This window comes from Myxine glutinosa, chromosome 11, assembly GCF_964187855.1.
Source record: "Myxine glutinosa chromosome 11, kmMyxGlut1.1, whole genome shotgun sequence".
Lineage (NCBI taxonomy): Eukaryota > Metazoa > Chordata > Myxini > Myxiniformes > Myxinidae > Myxine > Myxine glutinosa.
In genome coordinates this window covers 68,316,671-68,333,336 of record NC_136271.1, presented here as the reverse complement: position 1 = coordinate 68,333,336, position 16,666 = coordinate 68,316,671, and the positions used below count along the sequence as shown (strand labels likewise).

Genomic DNA, 16,666 nt, shown 5'->3' with positions numbered 1-16,666 from the left:
CCCTTTGTCCTGAATTGCTATAAATGAAGCAAAAACAGTGTTATCAGGGAAGAATACTCGTTTCGACCCATAGTACAGCGGATAAACTCTCATATTTTAACAAATTGTGCATTTTTTGAGAAAAGCATGAAATTTCTAACATAGTTAGTATATACCATAAGGTTTATTTTCAGATGTGGAGGGAAGTCAGATTTGACCTCTGAGGACCATGAGAGGTCAAATCCAAAATGACCGCCAGTCCACCGGGTGTAATGTTCAAACGCGCTTAATTTTGGAACCAAACAGTGTAGAAAAACATTTTAGGTGTCATTTCCAACTAAATTGGGGATGCCCATTTATTTGGTGATACTTTTGAGATCGCCAGAACTCAAGGACATGCATTTAGGTCAAGGTCAAGGTCAAATTACGTTCAATATCTATTTTTATGATACTGCAGTTGGAACTACTATTGGAAAAAGTTCATTTGAACTTTTAAAACTTTATTTTTTTCAGGTACAGGGATAGGTACAGAACACCCAAAGACCAGAAATGATGAAAAAAAGTGTTTACACTGCAAGGAATGATGCAATAACGTCTGAAAAAATAACTGTAGTTAACCAAGTATGTCCACAAAAGCTTACATTAAATCAAGTGCAATGATGAAAATTGGTAATGATCAAAATCTAACAGTCTCCAGAACATAAGCACAGTGCAGTGCACTTGAGTGCAGCTTTGGCACACTTGCAGCGTCCAGTGCACCCTTTCTTGCAGCCACAGTGGATCAATACATGGCACGATTTTGATGCTTCAGGGAGAGTGGTCCAAAGAGGCTGCCACCCAGTTGTCTCCTTTGTCCAGCCCCAGTCAGATGGGTCTGGCATCTCTGGATCCATGACCAATGCCTAGTTCCAACAGTTGGCCTGGTAGCAAGTACGCTTGATGTGCTGCTTGAGTGCTGCCTGGGTTGAAGGAATGTTTTCTGGAGTTCTACACTTCTGTGTGAAGAGCTGTTTCCTGGCATCACTCACTTCCGTGCTCTCACTGGTTCGGTCGTACATCAGCACCACAAATCGCTCTAGCAGTAACATTGAGCCTTCACTGACCTCACTTGGCATGCCTAGGAGTTCATTAAAAGCATCATTCACCTCTGGGAAAGACTTCCAAGTTTCCCAGGCAGTCTTCTTTCCTCTGCCAGCGAATGCAGATACAGTATCACACCCGGTGAAAGCGTGAAAGACTGGGAGAGTCAGACACTGTGTTGGATTCAATGTGGCAACCATTTCGTGAACAGCTATGTACCGAAAGCTTGACCCGACACCAAAGGCAACCCACAGCTCAGCAGGAGCTGTCTTGCTGAATGAAGCCACAGCCAGTACCACCACATCAGTATCAACGGTACGTATGCTCACTTTTGCGTGTACGTATGGTCACTTTCTTACACCCCTTTTGCACAGCATCTGTCACATGCAGAAGTAGACGAGTGTCAGCCTCCTCTTGCGAACATGGGGCAAGGTGGGCCAAGTATGACTCAGCAGGAGAGCAGAGGACTTCACTTCCATCTGTTGCATACAGTTCCTTGCGCTCGGCTAGAGGAAGATGAACAGCTTTGCGTGACAGGAAAGCAAACAATTCGGTTTTGTTCTCATCGACCCGAAGGAAGTCCTTCCAGTTCTTTGGCATCACAGTAGAAGGAGCCACCCTTTTCCTGGTGCCCTTTCCCCTCTTCTGTCTGGTTGGAAATGACACCTATAATGTTTTTCTACACTATCTGGTTCCAAAATTAAGCGAGTTTGAACATTAGACTCAGTGGACTGGCGGCCATTTTGGATTTGACCTCTCATGGTCATCAGAGGTCAAATATGACTTCCCTCCACATCTGAAAATAAACCTCATGGTATGCACTAACTATGTTAGAAATTTCATGCTTTTCTCGTAAAATGCACAATTGTTGTTGTTATCCGCTGTACTACCGGGATCCTTGTGTTGTGTGAGTTTGATATACAATGTATTTCTGTTGTAACCGAATAAGTATTTTCCCAGTGTTATTAAATTTTTTACAAGTGATTAATACCATGATTGTCATGGGGCCCGCAAGGCTAACCCCTGCTCTAGCGGGGAAATTGGCCTTAAAACGATCATTCATTCATTCATTTTTACAAGTGATCAATACATGGACATGGCTTTGTTTATATACACAAATTGTTCTACAACACCACAAAGGGGGTTTTCCCCACCAATAGTGTTGCGTGTTGAGGTGTATATCTGTGTTAAAATGGCTTTATCGTGACGTTTTCCCAAGGACGCTTCTAATAACAAAAGCATAAAATTAATGTTATTACAAAACAATATTAATACTAATAATAGCGCCCCCCCCCCCCCCCCCCACTCCTCAATGGGTGTTTCCTCCTTGAACAAATGCCGTGTTAACATGTATAAACAGCCTATCGTGCTGTTTTCATGGGAGCATCTGCCCCTCGCGGAAGTAAAAAATATTATTAACCACAAACACTATGATAACCATTTTAAACAGTCTCCAATGCTGTTTAACACTAAACTGAAAGAAATTTGGAAGAATCAGGACATCAGTCTATGCTTATCACGTCGACAAATGCACCTGATCAAAGATCTACTGCAGTCTATATACTCCACAAGGGTTAATAACACGATCCTTCCTGCCGTTTCCGTGGAGTTCTTTCAAGGAGTTTTTCGTGACATTTTTCCAAAGCCACTTCTCATTACAAAAGTAATAACAACACTGATGATAATAGCATAATATTAATGCTATTATGAAACAATATCACCCTTCCCAAAGCCAAAAGGTTTTGTGACTTGCGATATTGGCCCCAACCCCACCCCCAAAACCCTCACAGAAGTAAATTTTATTATCGGGAACTTGGAATGGTGAGACACGATCTGATCTTTTCAATGACCTGATCTAACACAAGTAATAGTAATAATAATTAGCAATAATAATAAGGATAATAACGTCACCCCCTGCTGCTCCCATAGTGAGCGGGTGTACTACTACAAACAAATCTGAAATCCAAAGGCTCTCCGAGGACAGCTATTCAATTTTGTTGGAACTTCAAATGTGAAGGTTAAATGCAGATCTATGGTAAGATCTGAGGATAAGTATATGGTTTGATGCTAGTGGAAGTCAAACCACAAAGGTATGCAAGGATATTGCAAAAGCCTTGACTTCAATCTATATAATTATAAAATTGAAATCTTGCGTGTTTGTATGTAACATTTGATCGGTCCGGGGGCGTGGCTTACCCCTTTGAGAGAGTAGTAATATCCACCATTTTATTAACTCGCATAGCTTTGAGGCCTGTTTTGTAGGCCCGTGGTGTCTTGCTCTCTCTCTCAGTTTTATTTCAAATCAAATTCGATATATCATTTCATTTTTCACAGTCGCTAACATAGTTTTAGACTCGGTTGAAAAAAAACGGGAAGAAAATCCGATGAAAGTTTCCGTTTATAGAACGAAATGAATTCTGAAAGGCTTGTATCTTCAAGGCCATTGAGTCTGTCTCACGCCTTTATCTTCAATGTAAGTCGCCATCTGATTTCATTTTTATCGATGGTTTTAGACTCGGTAAAAGAAATAATTGAGAACATTCACGCACACACGGGAAATTGCAGAGATATATTTAAAAAATCGCGCCACGTTGATATACGAAAATACACCGCCTAAAATAACAGGCATACAGTATATATCTTCGTCATTTCATTCAACATTATTACCCGGAAGTAAAATATGTTTCAGGAAATTACCGAGAGATATTTCTTCGATTTTTTTTATTATTTATATGCGCATACACTTTAAATAGGTTTATTTGAAATCTTTAGTTGTCATTTGATGATCGGCAAAACGATAGCACAAACACAATACTATTTGCAGGAAGAATGTCGTATCAACCCTCCGACGGTGCTATGGACGCGGACAACGAATCACACCTCACGTCTATGGACGCGAATAGCAACATCCGCACGAATCAGTCATCAATGATTTTCATTGACGTGCCTGGAGGCACAGGGAAGACGTTTCTTATTAACCTGATTCTCTCTAAAGTGAGAGCGAGTGGAGAAGTTGCCCCCTGCGGTGGCCTCATCTGGCATAGCTGCTACCCTCATGCCTGGTGGAAGAACAGCGCACTCAAGGTTCCAAATCCCTCTGACACCGAGGGAAGATGGCGTATGCAACATCGATAAAAATTCCACTATCGCAGACCTCTTTCGAAGTACAAAACGCATCGTGTGGGATGAGTGTCCTATGATCAGGAGAGAGAGTTTCGAGGCTGTGGATCGCATGTTGCGTGATGTATGTGACAAAGACGAGTCTTTTGGAGGGATCTTGACGATATGCTGTGGTGATTTCCGTCAACGTGATCGGAGATAAGGGCCGAAATCACGTGTCACAGGTAAGTGATTTAGAATGCTGGAGAGGTGAGCCTTATGGCTTGCTGGCCCAAATAATCTCCCTGATGATGTCCAGCGTTCGCTTTAGTTCTATTCTCATATCTATTCAAACTGACATTGACCCAATGGGTCATGGGTCGTCTAGGGGTAGCATCATCATCATCATTGGCTGAGGGGTAGCATCATTGGCTGAGGCGTAGCATCATTGGCTGAGGGGTAGCATCATTGGCTGAGGGGTAGCATCATTGGCTGAGGGGCAGCATCATTGGCTGAGGGGTAGCATCATTGGCTGAGGTGTAGCATCATTGGCTGAGGGGTAGCATCATTGGCTGAGGGGTAGCATCATTGGCTGAGGGGTAGCATCATTGGCTGAGGGGTAGCATCATTGGCTGAGGGGTAGCATCATTGGCTGAGGGGTAGCATCATTGGCTGAGGTGTAGCATCATTGGCTGAGGGGTCACATCATTGGCTGAGGGGTAGCATCATTGGCTGAGGGGTGGCATCATTGGCTGAGGGGTAGCATCATTGGCTGAGGGGTAGCATCATTGGCTGAGGGGTAGCATCATTGGCTGAGGGGTAGCATCATTGGCTGAGGTGTAGCATCATTGGCTGAGGGGTGACATCATTGGCTGAGGGGCGACATCATTAGCTGAGGGGTGGCATCATTGGCTGAGGGGCGACATCATTGGCTGAGGGGTGGCATCATTGGCTGAGGGGCGACATCATTGGCTGAGGGGTGACATCATTGGCTGAGGGGCGACATCATTGGCTGAGGGGCGACATCATTGGCTGAGGGGTGGCATCATTGGCTGAGGGGCGACATCATTGGCTGAGGGGCGACATCATTGGCTGAGGGGCGACATCATTGGCTGAGGGGCAGCATCATTGGCTGAGGGGTGACATCATTGGCTGAGGGGTGACATCATTGGCTGAGGGGCGACATCATTGGCTGAGGGGTGGCATCATTGGCTGAGGGGCGACATCATTGGCTGAGGGGCGGCATCATTGGCTGAGGGGTGACATCATTGGCTGAGGGGCGACATCATTGGCTGAGGGGCGGCATCATTGGATGCGGGGTGGCATCATTGGATGCGGGGTGGCATCATTGGCTGAGGGGCGACATCATTGGCTGAGGGGCGACATCATTGGCTGAGGGGCGACATCATTGGCTGAGGGGCGACATCATTGGCTGAGGGGTGGCATCATTGGCTGAGGGGCGACATCATTGGATGAGGGGTGGCATCATTGGATGCGGGGTGGCATCATTGGCTGAGGGGCGACATCATTGGCTGAGGGGTGACATCATTGGATGCGGGGTGGCATCATTGGATGCGGGGTGGCATCATTGGATGTGGGGTGGCATCATTGGATGCGGGGTGGCATCATTGGCTGAGGGGTAGCATCATTGGCTGAGGGGTAACATCATTGGCTGAGGGGTAGCATCATTGGCTGAGGGGTCACATCATTGGCTGAGGGGTAGCATCATTGGCTGAGGGGTGGCATCATTGGCTGAGGTGTAGCATCATTGGCTGAGGGGTCACATCATTGGCTGCAGGGTGGCATCATTGGCTGAGGGGTCTTCTCCTCACTGCTCATTACTAAAAACTGCTCTTCTATGTGAGGATTGATAAATAAAAGCAATTAGAACCAGTAAATTTTGTTTTATATGGCATTTTGCCTCTCTATTAGAAAGTGTGAGAAAATTATATATCTTCACCATAGGTTGACCTTTGACCCCCACTGTAACCATGGTAACCCCTTAATTATATATAATAACATTGACCCAACGGGTCATGGGTCGTCTAGTTGTCTATACTAGGGCATTGCCCGTACTATATCTATATCTAAAATTATATCCCCCCCCCTCTATTTACATGAAATGGTTTGGTCCAAAGCGAACGGCTTCCGGAGTTTGGTAAAGAAATCGCCATCGCGTGCACAAACGCGCAGGAAAGCGAATGAATCGCAAATTCGTTTTTATTAGTTTTAAAACATAGTTTAACGCCAACATAGTTTGCAAACGTGAAATAAATGAATACGCTCTCAAATGTGCCATCCGAGGCAGAGTGTGTCCGCCACGTTCGGCACACGCGATAGTTCGCTGCTCTCTGATTGGTTGAATCGTTTTTTGGACATAGCTCGGTAAGTAATTGTCCGATTAATATGAAACCTTGAAAAGGCACATCCTCGGGTCCCCAGCAATATACCTGGCAAGTTAAAAGTATATCGGACCCGTGGTTGTCGAGAAACAGCGGTCACAGACAAACAAACAAACGTACAAACGTACAGAGATTACTGGAATTATAGATAGATAAATAATGAAAATAAGAAATAAATAAACAAACAAACATACATGAAAGGCAAATAATCTGCATCCCTTGAAAGCCTTCAGCGAAGAGCATGGGAGTGGGTCAATGAGCATAGGCAATCTTTTTGGCAGAAAATAAAAGAATAAATCTAAAACGCATGCACATGTGCACGCGAGCACGCACACACACACACACACACACACACACACACACACACACACACACACACACACACACACACACACACACACACACACACACACACACACACACACACACACACAGACCTGGTACGTCTCTGTTCTGCCTGCTGAAACCAGCATATGGAGTTAACAACCAACGACACACATATGTTTGGCCTAAAAAAAAAAGGAGGAAAAATAAATGATCCTAACATTCTGAAATCCAATTGCACAGCCTTCCATAGCATCGATCTAAAGGATCAGCAGATAAGATATATGAATTATATCAACTACAAATTGCTAAGAAGACATGTAATACCATGGCAACAAGGTGTGTTAACATAGAGCATCTTCAACAGAGCAAAAAAAATTAAAATCTAAATTAAAAGTGGAAGGTCAGGGGCAAACAATATTTTTTACTTCCTTGTGGAAAAAAGCATCCTTATTACATTTGGCAGATGAGAAGAAATATCATGATGGAATGCTTTTTATCATTTGCAATCAATCGTACATTCTCAGGTAAAAAACAGATGCATTTCAATACCTGACGGGAGAAGAGCACTTGGAGAGTATTTAGCCGAGCAAATGCTCAAATTGAGGAAGGAAAGCAAAAATAACCTGGAGAAGGTTGGAAAGGAAAAAGTTTGGATCAAATTGGAAAAAACAAAAACAAAAACAAAAAAACCTTTCACAGGGCTCAACAGAGCAGATGGAAAGGGTAGAAAAATGTAAAATGCTGCCCAAAGAGACAGCAGCATAACTTTAACCTTTAGAAAAATATTCATTCCTACATTTCCCCCCTAATCTTATCCCTATGTCTCAATACTTCCACCAATCTGGTCTTGCATCTCCCGCTGGTATTTTCAAATGAGTTGTCCAGCAATCATTCCGAGACCTGCTGCCACTCTCCCCACCTCCATTCCATTGTCAACCCCTCTGCTTATGTCAGTGTTGGACTGGTATAAAGGGGTGGAGGGAGGGGGTTGGCGGAGGGGTTCTTAGGGTCTCATGATTAACAGGAACTAAATAGCTGATCGTAAAATATCGCTGAGATACAGACGTCGATACTAATAACACCCCCTTCGATGAAACTTCAGACGATTAATCAATACAGACGTCGATGAAATATTTCAGACCATTTTTGTCAAAATATCATGGTCATCACATGACATGACATAATGACACGACATGACAATGACATGAGAAGTACATGCCTATATTATGTGTACGACAGGAAATCAATCAGTGCAACTTTACAATTGTGGTATCTTAAGGACTTGCATAGACCCTGGATAAATTATCACATTGTATGAGATTTGAACCTGGAATCCAAGTTGACCTGAGCTGAGCCAAGCGTTCAGATGGGAACGTCAAACAATCGTAACTCGGGTGGTGTTACAATCAATTGAAATTAAACAAAACTGAGGTCATATATAACGACCTAAAGCCTTCAGCGAATGTGACGTTAACAGCTGAACACCGTCTCCGATTGAAATTCCACCAAATTTTGTGTTCACGGTGCTGCCTCTCCTGCTGCAGTAAAATCTACAGCTTCTTAAATCGACATCACGCACAAACTATGATAAGCAACAGCAAACCTGTTAATATGCGAGAGACAAAGTGTGTTCGTCGTATCGTTAATATCAATGTCGTCAAGAAGATGTTCTTTGGTAGTCATCCCTTTCTCCTGGCCACCTTCAATTTGCTTCTCATGTTGCAATTCTCCTCCTCCAGCTTCTTCCTCCTCCTCCTCATCTGCAGCTTCTTCCTCTGCAGATTCTTCTCCTTCTGAATGTTCTGCCAATCTCTTCTCCCACTCATCAAGATTTGATTTTTCATCCTTTTGGCCTTTCTTCTGGCTGCCTTCTTTCTCATTCTCCGTTAGTTTAGAGTCAGATGTTTGCTCCTCTCCCTCATCCGATGAAGATTCTGATCCGCTTCTACCTGTAAGCAATATAAAGTTCATTAACCCATCGACATGGGGTTTTGCAATCGTGTGTGTATGTATGTATATGTATGTGTATGTATGTATATGTATATGTATATGTGTATGTATGTATGTATGTATATGTGTGTGTATGTATATGTGTGTGTATATGTGTCTGCATGTATATTTGTGTGTATGTTTGTGTGTATGTATGTATGTATGTATGTATGTATGTATGTATGTATGTATGTATATGTGTGTGTAGATGTATATGTGTGTGTGTATGTATATGTGTGTATGTATATGTGTGTGTACATATATGTGTGTATGTATATGTGTGTGTATGTATATGTGTGTGTATGTATATGTGTGTGTATGTATATGTGTGTGTATGTATATGTGTGTGTATGTATATGTGTGTGTATGTATATGTGTGTGTATGTATATGTGTGTGTGTATATGTGTGTATGTATATTATATATTGCTGCGGTTTTGAGATTGGCACATTGAAGTCATTAAAGGTTAAAGGGTTGCCCCCCATAGTTAGTCACACAAGCAACATAAAGGCCCATTTGTAGTATAGTTATGTCTTAGTATGTGTAAGAATAGGCCATTTCCCCTCTTAGTGCCTGCGTTGTGTAAAGACATGAGAGTAGGCCCCATTCATTTTGCGTCCAACCTCCAATTCTACCTCTATGGGCGTAATCCAGCCCGCGCCCCATTCGGCTGACCACTAGTCAAGAAACACGAGGTAGGCCTAAAATTGGTGGGGGCGGCGTTGAGGTCGGGGAGCGGCGAGGTGATGACGGTAAGAGCCACCAGCCAATCAGAGCTCGAGCGGAATGGCGTGAGAGGGCGTGGTGAAGCGCGTCTGGTGAGTTCCAGAGGGTTTTCTGGGCGGGTCTATAAACGCCCATGCGAAAAGCCCTCGAAAGGACTTATCAGCAGGAGTTAAAGGACTTACAGCGTGATAAAGGTCTGGCAGAGGATAAGCGCATTGAGAAGGACTTGGAGAGGATAAGCGCGTTGAAAAGAACTTGCAGAGGATACGCGCGTTGTTTGAGGACTTGCGCAGAGAGAGAGAGAAGAAGAGGCGTTGAACTGTACAAAGTACACGGGCGCAGCCAGACGTGCCGGTAACGCATATTGCGCTTTTCACCCACACGAGTAAGCGCGGACATAGCCGCAAGTGAATAACCGCCAGCCGCTTCAAAGTCCGCTCCCTACCAATTTGCCCCGTGATAACCCGCTCCGTTCAGACGACACGCGGTGAGCTCCTGCCTTCGCCTCCTTCCATCTACACAGGACGTGCCGGGGACCGGAGAGAACTGCACGAGAGCCATCCCTGGGCGAGCTGGTGAACATCATCCTGCTCATCAGCAATCCCCGTGTGAGTGTGTGTGTGAGACGTGAGACGGGCTTGTGTCCTTGGGATTAAGAATAAGACTGTATAAGATGCTCTGTGTCTCTGCTCTTGAATCATTGTGTATAGTGTAAATAAACCTGTTCTTCCTTTCCAATTCAATCGTCTTTGTGATTTCGCCATTGACTAAGCGTGGTACGAATAGAACCGCTTGAATCGGGGTCTCGTAAGTGATAACGGCACGGATCACGTGTACGCACCCGCTCGGTGTATCAACACACGTGGTTCGTGCGAGGCTTATCTCCTCGCTTCAGGGCAGCGCGAGTATTTAGGTAATAGCGAATTTGGTCCTGATACCCTATTTCGCGCTGTCCGGAAGGGACGTCATCGGTCTCGGGTCGTGCCTGGTCAGTCAAAGACAAGGGGACTAATCCCCCCTTGGTAAGGGGAGACGGCCGGCGACAGATCCACAACAATTGGTGTCAGGAGTTTGGATTAGGACCCAAAGTGCGCTTAACGCACTCGAAAATTACGAGCAGCCGAAATTTAATTATTAAAATCCAAATTTAATTCGTGCCATGGCTAGTCAAGGCGGTCGAATGCCGGTGGGGGTAAATGAGGAGGTAGAGGAGGTAGAATCAATAACCCAGGACCCCCGGGAAGAATTGGGAGAAATGGAGGAGGACATTGATGAGGGGCCGGTAGCTGGGGAAGAAAATGGCGGCACCTCGCAAGTGGCAGCGGAAGCTGCGCCCACAGCGCCAATGGATATGACCCTCTTTATGATACAACTCAGGGCGTATATGGGAGAAGAAATGAATAAAATAAGGGACAAGGTAAGGTGTAGCAAGGGCGAATTGATTGCAAAAATGGATGCCCGGATAGCAGAGTCAGAAAAGAACATAAAATAAATGGGGGAGGACATAGGGCGCAAGCTGAGAGAAGAGGTCGCATCGGGACACGACGAGGTAACGCGGTGCGAGGAACGTGTGGAAAGCGAGCTTGGGCAGAGCGCAGCTACATTGAACGAGGGGATAGAAATCGCGACTCGGGGTGTGGAAAAGCCGACGGCCGCCGAATTGGACAGGGCAAATTCATGCATGCTGGCGGTTGTCGAAGAAAAAGAAATCATAGAAATTATAGTTGCAATTGGGGCCGAAGAGACGGCAGAGATAGAATCGGGAAATGAATCAAAGGAAGAAATGGAATATGTGCAAAGTCCATGTTCGCATTGTGATGCCATACTTGCTAATCCCAATAAAGGTTTGCAGGTGCTGGCGAAGAGGGTCCTTAAGGTGAGTAGGAGCGTGTATGGCGCAAAAATGTTTAGCGCGAAAAGATTTTTGGCGCGCTTGGGATCGCGACATAACCCGGGCGCTCGTGGAAGGTCCGTGGTGCGATGTGTGAAGGTGACTGGCGCGCGTGTGCGAAGAAAGTGTGCGCCGGAGCGCGAGTGTAAGATGGAGTGTATGTTGGAAGAGTGTGAAACCGAGTTTGAAACAGAGTGCGATACAGAGTGTGCGATGTAGGGGAGTGTGCGAGAATGCACACCGGAGCGTGCTGTGGAGAGTGTGCAGGAGTGCACACCAGAGCGCGTGATTAGGTGTGTACCAAGAGAGTGCACACCCGTGGTTGTTACTGAGGGTGTAACAAGAGAGTGTGCGCGAGGGTGTGCGATGGCCAAGTGTGTAACGGAGTGCGCGAGTAGTACGAGTGCGCCAGGATGTGCGTGAGGGTCTGTGATAATGGAGTGTGCGAGTGGCGTGAGTGCGCCTGGGCGGTGTGCACGAGAGCGTGCGGCAACAGAATGCATGGGGTGTATGAGAGGCGCTGGAGCGCCGCGTTGTGCGAGTGAGGAACGGGTCGCGAGGTGTGGAAACGCGCCTCGACGCAGACCGGGGGAGCGTTTAGCGCAACGTATAGCCGACGTGAGCCCTCGGTGCGTGGTGTGCTTTGTGTGTAGCGGGGATCGGCGCCGCAGCGGCATGCACGATTCATGCCGGGCCCCGCCCTGTATGGTCGGTGCCGCGCCTTGGCGGGAAAGGCGATCGGCACAGTTCGAGGGGGGGTAGGAGAGGTCGGAGCTTCGCCCCCTGGCGGGCGCGGTGCTCCGACCGTGGGAGGCTGGGCCATCGTGCCGGGGACCGGAAGGTTCCACGCAGGGATGGCGCCTGGAACCTGGGCCAACAAAACCCCCTCCCCTGATTCGAAAATGCCGGACGGACCCAACCAACAGGAGACCAACGACCCACATGCATTGCTCGGCTTTTCGAAGCCGAGCTGTGACGAAAATGTATTTCTGCACGGAGAGGCTCATAGTTAGTGGACAGATAGCGATAGTGTTGGCGAATGGTACCCGGTGTGGAGGGATAGTCATTTTACCATCCCTCCTATGGGGCACATGAGCAATAGATTATGAGGACGGCAGTGAAAGCTAGCCGAGGGCGGGCTAGGATAATTGTTAGGGATTTAGAAATGACGGTAGGGACGAGATTTAAGTAGTGACTTTGGTACAGGTAGAGGGGACGTAGAGAGATTAGATGGTTGATAATGACGAGGGAGTGCTTAGTGTAAGGGAAGACGGGAAAGCACAAGTATTAGGGGAAGCAGCTAGTTAGATGATGCTGTGTGAATGAAAATCACTGTGTGAATGAGCTTGAGATTGAGGCGCAAATGAGGCATTGGTTGGGGATAACCAGAGGTGGTGTATGAGTGGTGTATTGAGGACATATGGCGTTGTGTTGGTGTGAATTGACTGCATCGGGTGCAAGTGGGAAAAAGGTGCGAGAGCACAAGAGGTGTGCGAGAGCTTGGTGTGTGGAATAAATGGTGTGGAATGAGTGGTGTGGAATGCATGGTGCGAAGGAGTGAATGGGGGAAGATGGACCCCTTCACGAATACCCGGGGAGGGTAGTTTAAAGTTAGATAGAGGGTTTAGGTAAATTGTTTGGATATTTACATCTGTGGTGCAGGTAGTGGCAAGGAAGTGCTTGGATGGGTGCATGAGTCTGTGGAATGGCTGGGCGTGTGGGCTTTGTTGGCGCGTATGGTTATTGGGGCACTCAGCTACTGGTAGTTTGTTGGCCAGGTGAGGCCGCAGGTAGGCTCTGGGAGCCAGTTAGGGTTAAGAGTAGTGTTCAGTGGGGCCCGAGGATCTAGGAGAAGGACCTGGGTAGCCCAATGCCAGAGAGGGCATCAGAGGGGTGAGAGAGCCAGGAGGGGCCTTCCCCAATTTAGGTAGTCACAAGGAGCAAGGTAAGCTCAGGTGGCGACTTCAGTGGCGGAGGTGCGCAGGTAGTTGGACCTGCTAGTGGAGCCACACAACCCAGCCCCGAAATTGTGCAAAGGCACAGTAGTGAAAAATTGGGGAGTGAGACCCAAATTGGATGGCACCACAGGGTGGGTCAATGGGAATTGGATTTTAGAACCACATAGTGTAACGATGGCCAATTGAATTGGCAGGGCAAGACCCCAGGTAGTGTAACTGAGTTAATGTTATTAGAGTATAGTTAGGATGAGGAATCGCTTCGCACCATCCACATCCACTCACCAAGGGAGACGGAACTCCACACCAGGTTTTGTGAACGATTTGAGTGGGTGAGACGCATCTCGACGTGAATGTGACATTGTGTTTATTCCGTCTCTTCCTTCTTGGGAGGGATTGGACGACGAATTTGGTATAGAGGGGGATATGGGAGACAAGACGTAGAGACGAATTTGTAAATTGTAAATACAGGGAAGGGCAGTGTAGGCTGACATGGGGGGTTACGAACGGTTAGGGACGAGCTTGCTCTGCTCGCTCTCCCGCGCCCCTCATGTTGCATTGCCTCGTATTGATGTGTACCTTTGCGTCCTTTCCTTTGCTAACTGTGCTTTGTGTCTCCTCCCCACCCATTGACCCATTTTGGAGGGGAAGTGTGCAGGAACACTGAACTGTGCAGCTGCAACTGGCTACACTTGTGCGGCACGCCTGCTGCATTTTGCTGCACCACAATACACATTATGGACCACACGTTCTGTGGCCTTGCCTTTTTGCTGAGCAGTCATTTGCTGGAAACTTACCTTGCACCTGCGGACCACTGGTTTTAAGTGGCGTCGATGTCACGCAGTCGGACCACATGAGATTGGCCCTGCTGGCAATAAAAACGGACACGGTTTGTACATTGTATTCTGGTGTGCCAGGAAAGAAGACCTTTAAGTTTTTTTTTTTTATTGCACACCGAAGATGAAGCAGGAAGCAAGAAGATGCAGCCAAGCAGCAAATATGACATTTGAAATGTGAACTTCTTGTGAAATATGTATTGGTGCATTGGTGCATTGCTGTGCTTTTTCTCCCCTCCAAACTTCTTTCCAAAAAGACCAAGTCCTGGGTTATAGAAATGTAAATAATTAGGTTTAGTGTTGTAAATAAGATGCTACCCACCGGCTTTATGTGTAGTTTCAAAACAATTCCGCAATTCGGTTAGCTGTGGGTGTGAGTCTAAGTTAGTTACACAACGCAGTAGGTGGCACATATCTAGTGTTGTAAAACTGTCACATACAGGGAGTTAGATTAAAAGTTAGAGGGGAACCACATCTAAGTGTCACACGTAATTTAAAAACTAGTCCCAAACCTTTCTTAAAACCGGTCGTTCTCACTTGTGTGGGTTCGACTCGGGGACGAGTCTGGCAAGGGAGGGGGCAGTGCTGCGGTTTGGAGATTGGCACATTGAAGTCATTAAAGGTTAAAGGGTTGCCCCCCATAGTTAGTCACACAAGCAACATAAAGGCGCATTTGTAGTATAGTTATGTCTTAGTATGTGTAAGAATAGGCCATTTCCCCTCTTAGTGCCTGCGTTGTGTAAAGACATGAGAGTAGGCCCCATTCATTTTGCGTCCAACCTCCAATTCTACCTCTATGGGCCTAATCCAGCCCGCGCCCCATTCGGCTGACCACTAGTCGAGTAACACGAGGTAGGCCTAAAAAGGTGGGGGCGGCATTGAGGTCGGGGAGCGGCGAGGCGATGACGGTAAGAGCCACCAGCCAATCAGAGCTCGAGCGGAATGGCGTGGTGAAGCGCGTCTGGTGAGTCCCAGAGTGTTCGCGGGGCGGGTCGATAAAAGCCCATGCGAAAAGCCCTCGAAAGGACTTATCAGCAGGAATTAAAGGACTTACAGCGTGATAAAGGTCTGGCAGAGGATAAGCGCATTGAGAAGGACTTGGAGAGGATAAGCATGTTGAAAAGAACTTGCAGAGGATACGCGCATTGTTTGAGGACTTGCGCAGAGAGAGAGAGAGAGAGAAGAAGAGGCGTTGAACTGTACAAAGTACGCGGGCGCAGCCAGACGCGCCGGTAACGCATATTGCGCTATTCACCCACGCGAGTAAGCGCAGCCATAGCCGCAAGAGAATAACAGCCAGCCGCGTCAAAGTCCGCTCCCTACCAATTCGCCCCGTGATAACCCGCTCCGTTCAGACGACACGCGGAGAGCTCCTGCCTTCTCCTCCTTACATCTACACAGGACGTGCCGGGGACCGGAGAGAACTGCACGAGAGCCATCCCTGGGCGAGCTGGTGAGCATCATCCTGCTCATCAGCAATCCCCGTGTGAGTGTGTGTGTGAGACGGGCCCGTGTCCTTGGGATTAAGAATAAGACTGTATACGCTGCTCTGTGTCTCTGCTCTTGAATCATTGTGTATAGTGTAAATAAACCTGTTCTTCCTTTCCAATTCGATCATCTTTGTGATTTCGCCATTGACTAAGCATGGTACGAATAGAACCGCTTGAATCGGGGTCAAGTAAGTCATAACGGCACGGATCACGTGTACGCAACCGCTCGGCGTATCAACACACGTGGTTCGTGCGAGGCTTAGCTCCTCGCTTCAGGGCAGCGCGAGTATTTAGGTAATAGCGAATTTGGTCCTGATACCCTATTTCGCGCTGTCCGGAAGGGACATCATAGGTCTCTCGGGTCGCACCTGGTCAGTCAAAGACAAGGGGACTAAAAACCCCCCCCCCCCCCCCCCCAAGGTAAGGGGAGAAGGCCGGCGGGAGATCCGCAACAATATATATATATATATATATATATATATATATACACAGACTTGGCATTTAATATGGAATATTTTTTTTTGTGGGGGTGAACTTACTTTTCAAGATGACTTAGAACCAAAAGTTCATTGGAATTATGTTGAAATTATTCTAGATTTTGTTAATGTGACCTTTAAAAGAAACAAAAACCACATTTGACATTTCGAAGCAAATAAATTGATCCTTGAAAGTGATGTGAACCGATATCGAACTCAATTCACGGACAGTACTGTGTTAAACTTCTGTACGTTTTCCAGAAGTATCTCTTTATTTTACACATGAGCCAAACATAATTTCAACAAAAACATAAGTTAAATTATGACTGGGATTACGGACAGTAAAATTACAGTTCAGTACTTCGTGTAACCCCCACGAGCATTCAGGAGAGCACGTACACGTCGAGGCATGCTGTT

At 46.6% G+C, this 16,666-nt stretch overlaps 1 protein-coding gene across 2 annotated transcripts in view; it reads right to left on the bottom strand.

Moving 5' to 3' along the window:
• The window catches only part of NEMF (nuclear export mediator factor), a 199,524-nt gene that overhangs the window by 69,578 nt on the left and 113,280 nt on the right, over positions 1-16,666 (bottom strand). For both annotated transcript variants that reach the window (XM_078786744.1, XM_078786745.1), the window contains one exon: positions 8,491-8,836. In XM_078786744.1, coding sequence (XP_078642870.1) covers positions 8,491-8,836 — 346 coding nt within the window. The remainder of the gene's footprint in view (positions 1-8,490; positions 8,837-16,666) is intronic.